This window comes from Schistocerca serialis, chromosome 7, assembly GCF_023864345.2.
Source record: "Schistocerca serialis cubense isolate TAMUIC-IGC-003099 chromosome 7, iqSchSeri2.2, whole genome shotgun sequence".
NCBI lineage: Eukaryota > Metazoa > Arthropoda > Insecta > Orthoptera > Acrididae > Schistocerca > Schistocerca serialis.
Window position 1 is genome coordinate 114,747,956 of NC_064644.1, and position 15,500 is coordinate 114,763,455.

At 39.9% G+C, this 15,500-nt stretch overlaps 1 protein-coding gene across 2 annotated transcripts in view; it reads right to left on the reverse strand.

Moving 5' to 3' along the window:
• LOC126412637 (uncharacterized) overlaps positions 1–15,500 on the reverse strand; it is a 172,121-nt gene that overhangs the window by 58,484 nt on the left and 98,137 nt on the right. For both annotated transcript variants that reach the window (XM_050082315.1, XM_050082316.1), the window contains exons 6-7: positions 14,920–14,964; positions 7,374–7,571 (exon numbers count right to left, since the gene is read on the reverse strand). In XM_050082315.1, the coding sequence (XP_049938272.1) occupies positions 7,374–7,571; positions 14,920–14,964 (243 nt within the window). The remainder of the gene's footprint in view (positions 1–7,373; positions 7,572–14,919; positions 14,965–15,500) is intronic.

The window sequence follows — 15,500 nt, forward strand, 5'->3', positions numbered from 1 at the left end:
GCATAAGTGAGGATAGCGTTAGACCTACCAGTAATACAAGCTACACTTAAATATAAGTGGAGAGTTTTCAAGATATATCATCACAAACAATATCAGAAAAAACACAATATAATGAATGGCCTATGTGAGAAGATTACAGATTACTTTCTACCCAATACACAATTTATTCACTTACGGCTGAAGTTAGCATTACAGCAGGAAAAATACAGATGAAAATATAACAGTTATGCTGCTGTTTATAACAGTATTAAATATATAAAAATCTTGTAAATCTTTTACAGAATTTCAAGGAATTTAAAGCAACAAAATTTTGTAATGAACCCCACAAAAGAACTTATGCAGTGTCATGTAAACTGATAACGTGCACACACCGACTAATGTGAATGGACGTTTATTTATTAGACTTGCTACTGTACATAAATAGCCGTGTAACGACACTACCTGATCTTACTAGGGAAATCAAGCAGCTTGTGTAAACTGTTTACTCGTGTTGTGGCACTACTCAGATGGCACTCATCTGGATTGCTCTCTGATGGCACCAGGCCAAAATCTGGCATATGAGCCAGCTCAGAGCCAGTCCGAGGCAACTGTGATGTGACCTGTGAAGTGCCACTATTGTGGATTCTGTGTATTATATGAAGATTCTTCTCCTCCTCCTCATTTTTGTCGATACTGTAATTGCAAGTGGTGATATTTCTTTACAGCACTAACATTGTAGATTCCCCTTGTTTGTACTTGCCATTAACAAATGTCTTTTTTGATGCTGCTGCTGTTTTTCCTCAAGTGTGAATAAATACACAACACAGATGAGGTAGACAGTAGCATTTTCACCGCTGTGTCCTAATACACCACAATGCACATGATAGAGCACAAGTGCAAAATTAGTGTACAAAAAGAAAGTACAATCATACAATGAGGCAAAAGGAAGAAAGAAGGGAAGTGAAATAAGGGGAAAAAGGTGAGCCACTACTGTAGACAAGATTTCCCCAAAACTGATATTGTGCTGTCTGCATGCGAAAGGACCACCCATTAGTCCAAATAGGCATGTAATAAGTAGGTAACAAAATTTAGTGTAATAAGCCTCTAAAGTCTAAGTGATGTTCACATTTTTTCTTATGAGCAGTATTTAGCCTCCTAGTAATGCTTGTGCCATTACATTACACAGGTACCATTTATGGCTTCTTGCGTGGGGTAGAACCACATCAAATATACAAGCAAATCAGATGCATACCACAATCTCATTGAATGAGCTACAAAGTGCCACTTCACGGCTTTAATGCTAGTTCTGAAAGGCTAACAATGCTTGTCACAGGTCAGTACGAGAACAGAGTAGCCAAGTAGCTGCTTACAACATGATGAAAATCTCCATACAAGTACTTTCGGAAAATCCTTCCTGACGCTTAAATCTATACTTGATGTTAACAAATTTTTCTTCCCAGAAACACTTTCCTCGCCATTGCCAGTCTACATTTTATATCCTCTCTACTTCGACCATTATCAGTTATTTTTCTCTCCAAATAGAAAAACTCCTCTACTACTTTAAGTGTGGTTTCCTAATCTAATACCCTCAGCATCTTCTGATTAAATTTTACCACATGCCATTATTCTCATTTTGCTTTTGTTGATGTTCATCTTATATCCTCCTTTCAAGACACTGTCCATTCTGTTCAGCTGGTCTTCCAGATCCTTTGCTGTCTCTGACAGAATTACAATGCCTTCGGCGAACCTCAAAGTTTTTATTTCTTCTCCATGGATTTTAATTCCTACTCCAAATGTTTCTTTTGTTTCCTTTACTGCTTGCGCAATATACAGATTGAGTAACATCGAGGATAGGCTACAACTCTGTCTTGCTCCCTTCCCAACCACTGCTTCCCTTTCACGCCCCTCTACTCTTATAAATACCATCTGGTTTCTGTACAAATTGTAAATAGCCTTTTGCTTCCTGTATTTTACCCCTGCCACCTTCAGAATTTGAAAGAGAGTATTCCAGTCAACATTGTCAAAAGCTTTCTCTAAGTCTACAAATGCTAGAAACGTATGTTTGGCTTTCCTTAATCTATTTTCTAAGATAAGTCGTAAGGTCAGTAATGCTTTTATTAAGTGATTTGAGTTGCTTCACTACTCCGAGGATATTTACTTCTATGTTACTCATGTTGGCAGCTGGTTTCGATTTGAATTCTGGAATATTAACTTCATCTTCTTTTGTGAAGGCATTTTGGAAGGCTGTGTTTAATAACTCTGCTTTGGCAGCACTGTCTTCGATAGTATCTCCACTGTTATTGTGCAGAGAAGGCATTGATTGTTTCTTGCCGCTAACATACTTCACATACGACCAGAATCTCTTTGGATTTTCTGCCAGGTTTTGAGACAAAGTTTCGTTGTGGAAACTGTTATAGGCGTCTCCCATTGAACTCCGCACTAAACTTTGAGCTTTTGTAAAGGATCGCCAATCTTGGGGATTTTGTGTCTGTTTAAATTTGGTATGTTTGTTTCGTTGTATCTGCAACAGTGTTATAAACCGTTTTGTGTACCAAGGAGGATCAGCTCCATTGTTGGTTAGTTTATTTGGAATAAATCTCTCAATTGCTGCCGATACTATTTCTATGAATTTAAGCCACATCTGGTCTACACTTATATTATTAATTTGGAATGAGTGGAGTTTGTCTCTCAGGAAGGCATCAAGTGAATATTTATCTGCTTTTTTTGAATAGGTATATTTTTTGCTTATTTTTCAAGGATTTGGGAATTACAATATCCAATATCCCTACGACAACCCTGTGATCACTAATCCCTATATCGGTTTTGATGCTCACTATTAACTCAGGATTATTTGTTGCTAAGAGGTCATGTATGTTTTCACAACCGTTTACTATTCACGTGGCATCATGAACTAACTGCTCGAAATAATTTTCAGAGAATGCGTTTAGCACAATTTCGGATGATATTTTATGCGTATCTCCGGAATTAAACATGTATTTTCGCCAACATATCAAGGGTAAATTAAAGTCACCACCAACTATTATTGTATGAGTCGGGTACTTGTTTGAAATCAACCTCACGTTTTCTTTGAACCTTTCAGCAACTTTACTATATGAACTGGGAGGTTGGTAAAAGGATCCAATTATTATTTTACTCCGGTTGCCAACATTAATCTCTGCCCATAATAATTGACAGGAGGTATCTACTTCAATTTTGCGACAAGTTTTAAACTACTTCTGAAAGCAACAAACACGCCACCGCCAATGGTGCTTAGCCTATCTTTTCGGAACACAATTAGGTACTTAGCAAAAATTTCGGCTGAGCTTATATCCGGCTTTAGCCAGCTTTCAGTGGCTACAACGATTTGAGCATCAATGCTTTTTATTAGCGCTTGGAGCTCTGGTACTTTCCCAACACAGCTACAACAATTTACAGCTGTTATAACAATGGTTCCTGTATCTACATTCTTCCTGTGTTCAGCCTGCACCCTTTGTGACTGCAGCCCTTTTGTGTTTTCCGAAGACCCTCTAACCTAAAAAACTGCCCAGTCCACACCACACAGCCCCTGCTACCCATGTAGCTACCTCCTGCATATAGTAGACACCTGATCTATTCAGTGAAACCAGAAACCCAACCACCCTTTGGCGCAAGTCGAGGAATCCGCAACCTACACGGTCGCAGAACCATCTGAGCCTCTGATTCAGACCCTCCACTCTCTGTACCAGAGGTGCGCAATTGGTCCTGTCGACTTTGCTGCAAATGGTCAGCTCTGCTTTCATCTTGCAAGCAAGACTGGCAGCCTTTACCACTTCTGTTAGCCACTAGAAACCAGAGAGAATCTCTTCTGATCCAAAGTGACACACATCATTGGTACCGATGTGAGCAACTACTGGCAGTTGGCTGCACCCTGGGCTCTTCATGGCATCTGGGAGGACCCTTTCCACATCTGGAATAACTCCACCCGGTGTGCACACCAAGTGCATATTGGTTTTCTTACCTTTCTTGTTAGCCAAGTCCCTAAGGGGCCCCATAATGCGCCTATTGTTGGAGCTCCCAACTACCAATAATTCCACCCTCTGCAATTGCCCAGATCTTGCAGGCTGAGTAGTTTTCTCTGAAACAGGACAGGCAACATCATCCGGCTCAGCGACAGTGTCAGCCACAGACAGCACCTGGAACCATTGGATGCCCACTGCAGAGATATTGAGCAATGCTGCCTCTATAGTCCTCTAGAATTGTGGAAGTATTGCCCGTGCAGGATTTTGTACACCAACTGACCTCTCCATTATGTCCCATAAATATTCAATGGGATTCATGTTGGGAAATCTGGATGGCCAAACCATTCACTCAGATTGTCCAGAATTGCGAACTATTGCAGCCAAGTGACATGATGCGTTGTCATCCATAAAAATTTCATTGTTGTTTGGGAACCCGGAGTCCATGAATGGCTACAAATGGTTTTTAAGTAGCCGAACATAACTATTTCCAGTCAATGATCAGTTCAGTTAGACCACGGTATGCAGTCCATTCCATATAAAAACAGCTAACGCCATTATGGAACCGCCACTGACATCAGCTTGCACAGTGCCTTGCTATGCAAACTGGGTCCATGGCTTCATGGGGTCCATGCAACACACTAGCTCAACCATCAGCTATTACCAACTGAAATCAGGACTCATCTGACGAGCCACAGTTTTTCAGTCATATAGGGTCCAACCAATGTGGTCACAAGCCCAGCAGAGGCACTGCAGGCAATGTTGTGCTGTTAGTAAAGGCTTTCACATCAGTCATCTGCTGCTGTAGCTTATTGAAGCCATATTCTACCACACTGTCCTAATCGATATGTTCCTCATAGTCCCACATTGATTTCTGTGGTTATTTGATGCAGTATTGCTTGTATGTTGGCACTGACAACTCTGTGCAAAGGCCACTGCTCTTGGTCATTAAATTAAGGCCATCAGCCACTCCGTTGTCTATAGTGAGAGGTACTGCCTGAAATTTGGTATTCTCGGCACTCTCTTAACACCACGGACCTCGGAAATTTAATTCTGTAATGACTTCCAAAACCGAATGTCTCATACATCTAGCTCCAACTACCATTCTGCATTGACAGTCATAATTCCTGTTGTGCACCCTTAATTACATTTCACAGGAATCACTCGAGTGCAAATGACGACTTCGCCAATACACTGCCCTTTCATATCTTTTATACATGATAATACCACCAGCTGTAAATGTGCATTATCACTGTCCCATGAGTCGTCACCTCAGTGTAGCCTACAAGTATATAACATTTCATCTTGCAGCCATGGCGTATTATATCCAAGACTACCACATCCCCTAACTACACTGTTGTTTAGAAGATTTTTCATATCTTTTCTTGTTTCATTTCAATTGATGAAATTTCTTCTTTCACACTTGAGACACTGCTTCAGGTCAAATGTGTTGTGACTGAACTGCACCTTTTTCTGTAATCCTTTTAACACCCTATTCATTTCCTATGTATGCTGAACTTTTCAACATGAATATATTTAAAGAACTCCCCTGAGGAACGCCATACAAATTTAGCCAGAGACTAATGAGTTACTTACTTGCAATAAAAGAATATGTATCAGCACATTTTAATTATAGTTTATCAGCCTATCACTTCACTGCTAGACTTGCTTGTATAGCTTAACACACAGTGCACTAACATTCAACACAGGGAACTGGGGCAGACCCGGACTGAATCTGCGTAGCAGATTAATGATACTTGGGTTGGAACTAGGCAGCCTGGGTATTGCTTTACTGTAAGTGAAACATTAGGATCACATCCAACAGCTTCAGTAATAAACAGGACATAACAAAAAGTAGTAGACAAACTTTCAGGATATATTCCTCAAAAATGGAAAAAGAAAATATGCTGCATGGACGAAAGTCCAGAAATGTTTTATTTCTTTGTTAGGACTCGCTTCTAGAACCCTTAATAGTGAATTAATCATGGCAACTGTACATATAAAGAATTATCAGCATACCACTTTAATCCTACCTATATGAAACATTTAAAATGTGTGTGTTAGCATTTGTACAGTACATCCATCAAGTGCTGCACTGCATCCTGGATGTGTAGCTGTATCCCTCTAGTATTAGATCTGTTTTACAGAAAATGAATTGTAACATAGAAGTAAGACATCTCTGGACCCTTGTTCATATAAAAAGTTTTCCCCTAGAGTGGAACATGTTCTGCAAGTATGGCCATACAGTGTCACAGCCTGTTTTCTGTGTTTCTTTTAGAAGTTCCATAATAATTCCTGCTTGCTATTATTCTGTCCAGATAATGAAGAGCTATTTTCTCTCTTCTTTAGAAAACATCGTTCCTGTGAAACACAACTAGCTCTTTACTTGCATGAAGTGTTGAGTGCTACTGACAAGGGATATCACATTGATCCCTTACTTCTGGATTTCCGGAGGGTTTTTGATACTGTACCATACAAGCAGCTTGTAGTGAAATTGCATGCTTATGGAATATCGTCTCAGTTATGTGACTGGATTGGTGATTTCCTGTCAGAGAGGTCACAGTTTGTAGTAACTCTTGCAAAGTCTTTGAGTAAGACAGAAGTGATTTCTGGTGTTCCCCAAGGTAGTGTTACAGGACCTTTGCTGTTTCTTATCTATATAAACAATTTGGGAGACAATCTGTGCAGCCGTCTTAGGTTGTTTGCAAATGACTTTTTTGCAGCAGAGCAATCTTCTCATGGAATTCCAATCACCAACTCTCTCCTCTGAATGTGAAAATATTTTGTTGGCATAGAGAGAAATTATCGCCATGATAAAACAAGGGAAATCATAGCTTGTATGGAAAGATATAAGCGTTTGTTCTTTCCACGCGCTATATGAGATTGGAGTAATAGAGAATTGTGAAGGTGGTTTGATGAACCCTGAGTATCCATGTAGATGTAGGTGTTCACTAAGTTAATCAAGAAAGAACATAGCAAATGTGTAGATGGCATTACACCCCTACCTCCCACCTATTTTCTGAACACCTAATACTTCACACATCAATGCGCACACTAACTATGTTCTCTCTTCCCATGAGAAAGGCTTTAAGGTAAGTTATCATGTCACGAGTACAGCAGAAAATGTAATGTCAGTTTCTAGCACATCTGCAGTTTGGTATTTATACCACTATGAATAATGGCAACATTCGTGTGTGTGTGTGTGTGTAGGGGGCACGTGGGTGTGGTTGCGTGTTGGGGGGGGGGGGGGGGGGGGGGAGGGGCAGCAGATTGTGATAGAGCCATCTTTTCCCCCACACACAAAGCATATACAATTCTTAGAAAATTTATGAAAAAAAGGACACACTCTTCATATTGTGGCTATGAGAATGCTATTTTACATTTTAGAAAAGTTCTTACCATTCATATTACTGAGCAAATTTGTTGAGCCATAGGGACTGCTACTACAGCTTGACCGAACAGAACTTCGAGAACTTTTGGCACGGCTATCACCTGAGGAATGATCTGAGTGATCTGACTGGTATCCATGGTTTGTATCTGGACAGTTACCAGGCACAATTGGTGAAGGTAGCTCATCTCCCGAATTGGAAAATGGGTCTGCAACATCACATGAGATCACAGAAGTTTTTAACCAATTATTAATGTGGAAAATGCATACATTAATGATTAACAAAGTAAATCTTTTGAGATTTAAGACATAAAATCTAAATGCTCAACTTCCATAACTAAGTCAATATTTTCACTTAATTGACAGCATTATATAAACAGCATAACTTTTTTAAATATTAGGAAAGTTCTGGTAGAATGTAACAATGGAAACTCCAGGTGGGAAACCTCAACAATATTAGGAAAAAAATATTGCTAATCACTGTAAAGGTGACCTGTTTTTGAGTTGCAGATGGGCACAATGAAAAGACTGACACACACACACACACACACACACACACACACACACACACACACACACACAAACCTCATGCCCAGACAGTTATAAACTATAAATTAATGGACAAATTAATTGGAGGAAAAGTAAGGGACACTAAGGTCATACGAAGTGAGCACTTGGATAGTGACCACAGGTTACTAGTAGCTGACCTAAATTATAAGATGAAAAGTTTGAATGCTGTACAAAGAATGCCAAAAATTAAGGAGGGGAAGTTGAAAGAAGAAGAAAATATGAAAAGTTTCCAAAATGTAGTAGCACAAAAATTGCCAAAAACTGAAGGGGGTAGTATAGAGGAAGAGTGGAACCTATTTAAATCATCAGTAGTTAATAGTGCTGCGCAGCTATGCGGCAAAACAAACAGAAAGTGAAACACAAAGAAACCAGTTGGTGGAATGACAGAGTAAAAGATGCAATTAAAAAACATAATATGGCAAAGAGAAACATGGAGTTTGAAAAAGAAATTAGGACCACAGGCTGGTACCAGAGGACGAACACAAGGTGACAACACTGGAGGAGGAATACCGACAAAAGAAACTACAAGCAAAGAGAATTGTGAAAGAAGAGTTGGAAAATATTCACCCAGAAACTAGAGCAGGATAGCAAAAGGAACCAAAAACTGCTATATGGGTTATTGAAAAGTAAAAGATCTGATAGAGAAGACATAAAAGCGATTGAAACAGAGGATGGGGATATTATCAGGGACATGGGAGGTATAAGAGTAGAGATGACGAATTATTTTGAAATCTTACTGAATGGGGAAGGTGCACAAGAAAGTGACACCGAAGTCATTGAATTAGAAGAGGAGCAGCATCCAATCTCTTGGTTAGAAACTGAGAACTCCCTGAAACGGACGAAAAGTGGGAAGGCGGCTGGAGTAGATGAGCTGAAAGCGGATATGATTAAAGCCGCAAGAATCCATGGAATACAATAGTTACACTGGGTGCTGGGGGTGATATGGAAAGAAAACAAAATGCTGGATGAATGGGAAAAAGGAATTATAATACCATTGTTCAAGAAAGGTAGTAGAAAGAAATGCACCAACTATCGAGGAATCACACTGTTATCACACTGCCTTAAGATAATGGAAAAGGACATAGGAAAAATATCGTGGAAAGTTCTAGAACACCAATTAGAGGAACAACAGCATGGGTTCATAAGTAATATGGGAACAATACATCTAATTTGCTCCCTCTGTCAGTTAATGGAAAAGCAGTGGGAAAAAGGAAAGGACTTGATAGTAGTATTCGTGGATTTGGGAAAAGCATATGACAGTGTACCAAGGGATAAAATATGGGAATGCTTGAGAAAACATAACATTCCTGATTCATTAATTAAAAAGGTCTAGATGCTATATGATGCTGGTGAGAGCAATGTATAAGTAGGAGGTAGAAGATCAAAATGCTTTAAGACAAAGAGAGTTGTTCAGCAAGGCAGTTTGCTCTCTCCTTTACTCTTCATTACACTTATGGACACAATCATGAACGTAATCAAGGAAGAAGAATATGAAGATCTCAACTCTTGTTTTTGCTGATGAGATCGCCATTTGGGGAGGGATGGAAATGGAGGCTCAGAGGAGACTAGATTATTGGAACACAAAATTTAAAAAATTCAAGTTAACTGTGAGTAGTTACAAGATAGTGGCAATGAAGAAGAGCAGGACAGCCACATCCTGTTACATCATACTGGAGTGGGAGAAGGTTGAATGTGTGAAAAGCTTCAATTATCTGGGTAGCATCACATCACACGATGGAAGTTCCAAACTAGAAGTCTTAAACAGAATAACAAAAGGATCTAGCTTCTTCCACCAAGTACGAAATCTAATCTGGGTCAAGGAAGTCCCTCAAAGAGCCAAATAGAACATGTATGAAACTTATCTTCTGCCAATCATGATGTATAGTCTAGAGGCCTGTGTCATAAATAAGAGAGCATGTGAAATGAAGTTCCTCTACAAAAAAAACTAAGAGAGATACAGAGTCAGGAATGATTATGATTATGTAAGGAGACACCTGCAGGTGACATTGACTACAGGAGAGAGGATGAGTGCTTTCAGATTGAAGTGGTTTGGTCATGTGAAGCGAATGCACCCGACTAACTCCACGCCAGTATTTGGAAATGGAGGTACCAGAAAGAAGACCAATTGGGCAGCCTAGAAAGAGGTGGATAGACCAGGTTAAGGAAGATCTGAAGAGGACAAGAGTAACAAGGGATGTAGTGGAGAGGGAAAGGCTATACCAGGAGGCTATACCAGGACAGAAACCAACGGAGGCATATTGTTCACAAAGTTCCTACCCAGCTTGCTCGAAGGAAATCCTGATGATGATATGTGACAAAAGCAATAACATCAAATGGTTAGAGAGAGACTGCAGATACTACTTAATTCATAAAGATGATGATGAAACATACAGGCACAACAACAACAACAACAACAACAACAACACTGCTCAATGAGCAAACCTTCAGCCAAAAAGCTTCCTGGCTGGTCCACCTGTTTCTTGGCCAGTGAGTGGCCATTCATGTGGACAGACAGCTTGTTAGTTGTCTTGCCCATGTAGAATGCAGCACACTGACTGCAGCTTAGCTTGTAGATCACATGATTGGTTTCACAGGTAACCCTGCTTTTGATGGACAGGTGATGCTAGTGACCTGCCTGGAGTAGGTTGTGGTGGTAGTATGTATGGTACAGTTCTTGCTTCTAGGTCTATTACACGGAGATCAGCCATGAGGCAAGGGGTTGGAAGCAGGGGTTGTGTAGGGATGAACAAAGATACTGTGTAGGTTTGGTGGGCAGTGGAATACCACTGTGGGAGGAATGGAAAGGATAATGGGTAGGACACTACTCATTTCAAGGTGCAATGAGAGATAGCTGAAATCATATTGGAGTACGTGATTCAGTTGCTCCAGTCCTGGGTAGCATGGAGTCACAAGGAGAATGCTCCACTGTGGCCAGATGGTGGGATTTTGGAAGGTGGTGGGTGACTGGAGACAGAGAGCATGAGAGATCTGTTTCTGTACATGGTTGGGAGTGTAACTGCTGTCTGTGAAGGCCTCAGCGAGACCCTCAGTACATTTTGAGTGGGACTGCTTGTCACTACAGGTGCAAAGGCCAGGGCTGTCTAGGGTGTATGGAAGGGACTTTTTGGTATGAAATGGGTGGCAGCTGTTGAAGTGGAGGTATTGCTGGTAGTTGGTAGGTTTGATACCGACAGAGGTATGATGTAGCCATCTTTGAGGTGAGTTTCTGGAGGAATGTGGATAGTGTGTCCTCACCCTTGATCTTGATCATGAAGATGTCATCAATGAATCTGAGGGGTTTTGGATTCTGGGTGGTTAGTAAGGATTCCTCTAGATGGGCCATGAATAGGTTGGTACAGGATGGTGCCATATGGGTTCCTATTATCATGCCCCGGATTTGCTTGTATGTGACGCCATAACTGTCCTGGCCTCAACCTTCGTTAGTCATTGTCCTCTACCCACCTAGCCCCTTCCCTGTTCCCACTTCAGCACTACACAGTCCTCTATGCCACCAAAGCACCCAGTCTTTTTACTTGTCTCTTTTCCACTTCTCCCCCCCCCCCCTCCCCTTTTGCTCTGCGTCTAACTTCCCCAGACTGCACCTAGCTGCCCTACCCTCTCTCCACCTCATCCCAGCATGCTTCCACAGGCAACACTTTACTATCACGGTGAGTAGCAATCTATTCTTTCCATAATATTGACATTATTCCATCCTGGAATTTCCCCTATTTAATTTTTAAAGAAGTGTAAGAAAGCCAGAAGGAAAGACAAAAGAGTGTCACAGAGACAGAAATGGAGGATGATGAATGACACGCGTGAAGTAAAGAAGAAGTGGAAAGAGTACAGGAGTGGTTGTAGGAAGGGGAAAGAAGACACGAGGCGTAACAACTATAGAAAATGAGGGAGAGAAGGGCTACAACACACTAAAGAGTGAACTGGAGGCAGCTCTTTAAGACACAGAAAATGGAAAGGGCACAGGGATTGACAAGCTGCCAACAGAAATATTACAAACCTCAAATGGAAAAGGAACAGAAGAGCTATTGTAAATAAGGAGAGCTAATGTAAATATGAAGAGACATATACTCAAAGGGAGAGTGGCCTAAGAATTTCTTGGAAAAGGTCTTGGTACTCCTCAAATAGAAAACACACGAAAATGTGAGGAACCCAGCACTTTCAGTCTGACACTGTATGTGGCCAATGTTTTACTGAGTGTCATGAGTAGAAGGATGTTTAGCAAACTGAACAACAGCCCAGGGGGAAAAAAAAACCAGTTCAGTCTCAGGAAAGAGTAAGTCCAACAGGTACTATAGGTTTATGAGTCCTAGGAGAGAGGCACAATGGAAAGAATAGGAAGATTTACGCTGTTGTATTGATTTGAAATAAGCTTTCAATTGTTTGAGATGGGATAGGCTAATGCTAATAATAAGAAAATATGGCATTAACTGGAGATAGAAAACTGAATAGAGGAGTCATACATGAATCAAAAATGCCAAGTCAGAATTGGTGGACAACTAGCTGAGAACATAGAAATATGATTTAGCCAAAATGTTGGCTTTCACTTACATTGTTTAACATCTACTTAGAAGGAATCCTAGGACAGACCATGGCTGGAATGTGAGGGGTGTGTGTAGTAGGCAAAAGGATGGTGTTGGTAGAATCCAAGAAAGTGCTTAATGAAGCTATGGAAGACATAACCAGCAAATCATAAGAATTATTGCCAAAAATAAATAATGAAAAGGCAAAAACCAAAATGCTGGCAGAAATTCAGAGAAGGCCTAAATCAACAACCAGAACAGGTCACAAAATAATGAGAATGGCAACAGCTGTGGTAGCATTAATCAGAAACAGGAAATTGCTGTGGGGTCACTGAATGAAGACTCAAGGAAAATATTGGCCAAATGCTTTATAAAGATACCTGGACACTGCAAAAAGCTGAGGAGAAAAGGTGATAGACACTAGAAATGTGAGTATGAAGGAAACTAGAGCATTTGAGTTGGGAATGAGATGTTTAGAGGAGATGGGGGTGAATAGAAACCTCTCAGACACCATAATAAAAAGAAAGAAAAATTGGTAGGCCATATTGCAGCAAGGAATGGTAGGGACAATAATGGGAAAGAGAGGAAGAGGGAGAGGAAGGAGATACTAACAAACAAAGGTTGTCGAGGAGGAAACTTAACGACATGAAACTCAAGAGGAAAGCACAAGGCAAGAAGATGCGAAGTACAATGCCTGGAACTGCTGCAAGGCAGAACACCCAACTGATATGTCCAATTTTCATACGAAATTAAATGACTGTCCTTGGTGGTGCAAAATGCTGCTTTCTGGCCCTGGTGTCACACGATGTAAACTGTAGCTTTCTCAGGGAAGGGTGAGGTAGACTGGGAAAGGTTGAAAAGGAAGGGCAGGTCACTCTGACCCTAGGCCTGTTTGGCCAAAAGCACTGTTTGAGAGTCTTTTTGTTGTACCTATCTGCGACTCAGCATCTCAGCTGAATGGTAAGTTGCAACTACCCTTATCGCTATAATTTATTTGTTTTCTCCATTGAATTTTCCCTTGATATAATTAATTGCTTCTCAGTGTTATGCTGAGAATGTAAATATACCTATTAGTTACATTATGTTTATTTATAACATTCATCACATTTATATTAAACATATTAAATTTAATCAATTAGTGAAAAATAATGCTGCAACTATACACTGTTTAAAGTCTGTCAAAAGAAAGCATTGTCACAACTTCAAATTCTCTTCAGAGAGATCATGCCACCAATCAGTCAACAATTCATTAACATGTGAAAACAGCCACTTTGACTATATTTGAACAAGGAAGACAAACAGCCTACAGGACAACAGCACAAATTTGTCAATATTAACATTTCCTGTTGGCAAGGAACATTGATTTTCCACTAAATTCTGAAAGCATTCATATCTATTTAGAATATACACACTAATGAGATCTGTCATTCCAGGTATATATAACAGACTCTTTGCCATTTCAGCATTAAGAGTTCATAATCATCATCCTTGGGATGAATGATGGACTTACATGGATCTGTATCAGCCTCGTTTGGCTGACTACATCACCAGAAAGTGCCACAGCAATGAAGCAGTCTTCTACTTGGTTTCACTTGGAATAGAGGTAACAGTTTTATCCAATGGCACCACATTTCTCGGTACTTTCGCACAGCAAATAGTGCTGTAAGTGACATGTTTTTTGAACAGATCTTTAATGCAGCCCATAAATTACACTGTACACTTTTGTAGTATGTGAGTATAAATACATGTATCACTAAACACGGGACTTAAACTTCACAAGCACATAGATCAATATGGCTGCTCCTCGGTTTTCAACTATAAGCAACTCACAGTATAGGACACATGATATTATGCAAGTGTGTTACTGGTAGTAAAAAACAATATTAAGAAGGTTTATTTTAGTATTTATTCATTGGTACTTTTACTATTTTGTGAATGAAGTTTATTGATGATAGCCTCATCTTCAGCCTAATTTGATCTCTAGGTCAGGTTAAACGATAACCCCGTTGACAGCAAAATCAATGAATATTATTCTATTCATCATATTTGACAACAGTGATGTTTGGCTGAGGAGCTTCATGTCTTGTGCTGGACTGACAGAGAAGCAAACTGAGCTGGCATCATGTTGATTTATATGTCTGCAAAGCAGAAGTGCCATATTTAGTTGTTTTCGTACATATATTCTCCATCATGAAAATATGTAGGTTACTTCATGCACTGCACAAAAGTCCTCAAAATATTGCATTTTTTTGTACGACTGTGAAAGAGTGTCAAGAAATGGGTAGGTATGTTGCAGATTACAAGTATCAAAACTTCATGGAAAGAAATTCCTCACTGAAGAGAGAGGGGAAAAAAAAAAAAAAAAAAAAAGTCTAAGTGAATGGAACGAAGGAAACTACACTGCAAATAAGTAAACTTGTTTCAATTTAAAAAATCAACGGCACAAACTTACCATTTACATATCCTCTCACAGGAGTCGAATTTGCTTGTTTCAGACCTGCAACATACAAAATTAGAAGTTAGATCTACTATTAAACAAGTATGACGTACGAATGAATATTACGACTCATCATATGTAAGGCATTTGCAGAAAGTGTGTAATTTTCAAAATGGGAGTCTGCTGTGAATATTAGACACATTTGAAACTTTTAGGGAGTGTCAACCTATTAACTGCCAAAATAGGAACAACAAGCTTAAAATTTCAACTCAGCTACCTATTGACAGTGTAAAAAAAAAACCACAATTTCTGTCTTTCGATGGTCAAGTCGTCGTCATCAGAATTGTGGTATAAGAACCTCTCACATTGATCTATTGAAATGAACAAGAGTCTGCTACTTCCCTTAAAGCCATGTCCTCTTTAACATGTACATCCATATGGCACATGGTATCCTGGATATTTGGCAGCATCATAATGACAGCCACTTGTGTGCACAGCCCATGTATCTTCCTGAAGACCACACCCCGCAGACTTATGTGTTTGTCTGTGAGATGTGGCTTTCAGGAAGATACATAGGCCATGCACAAATACGGATG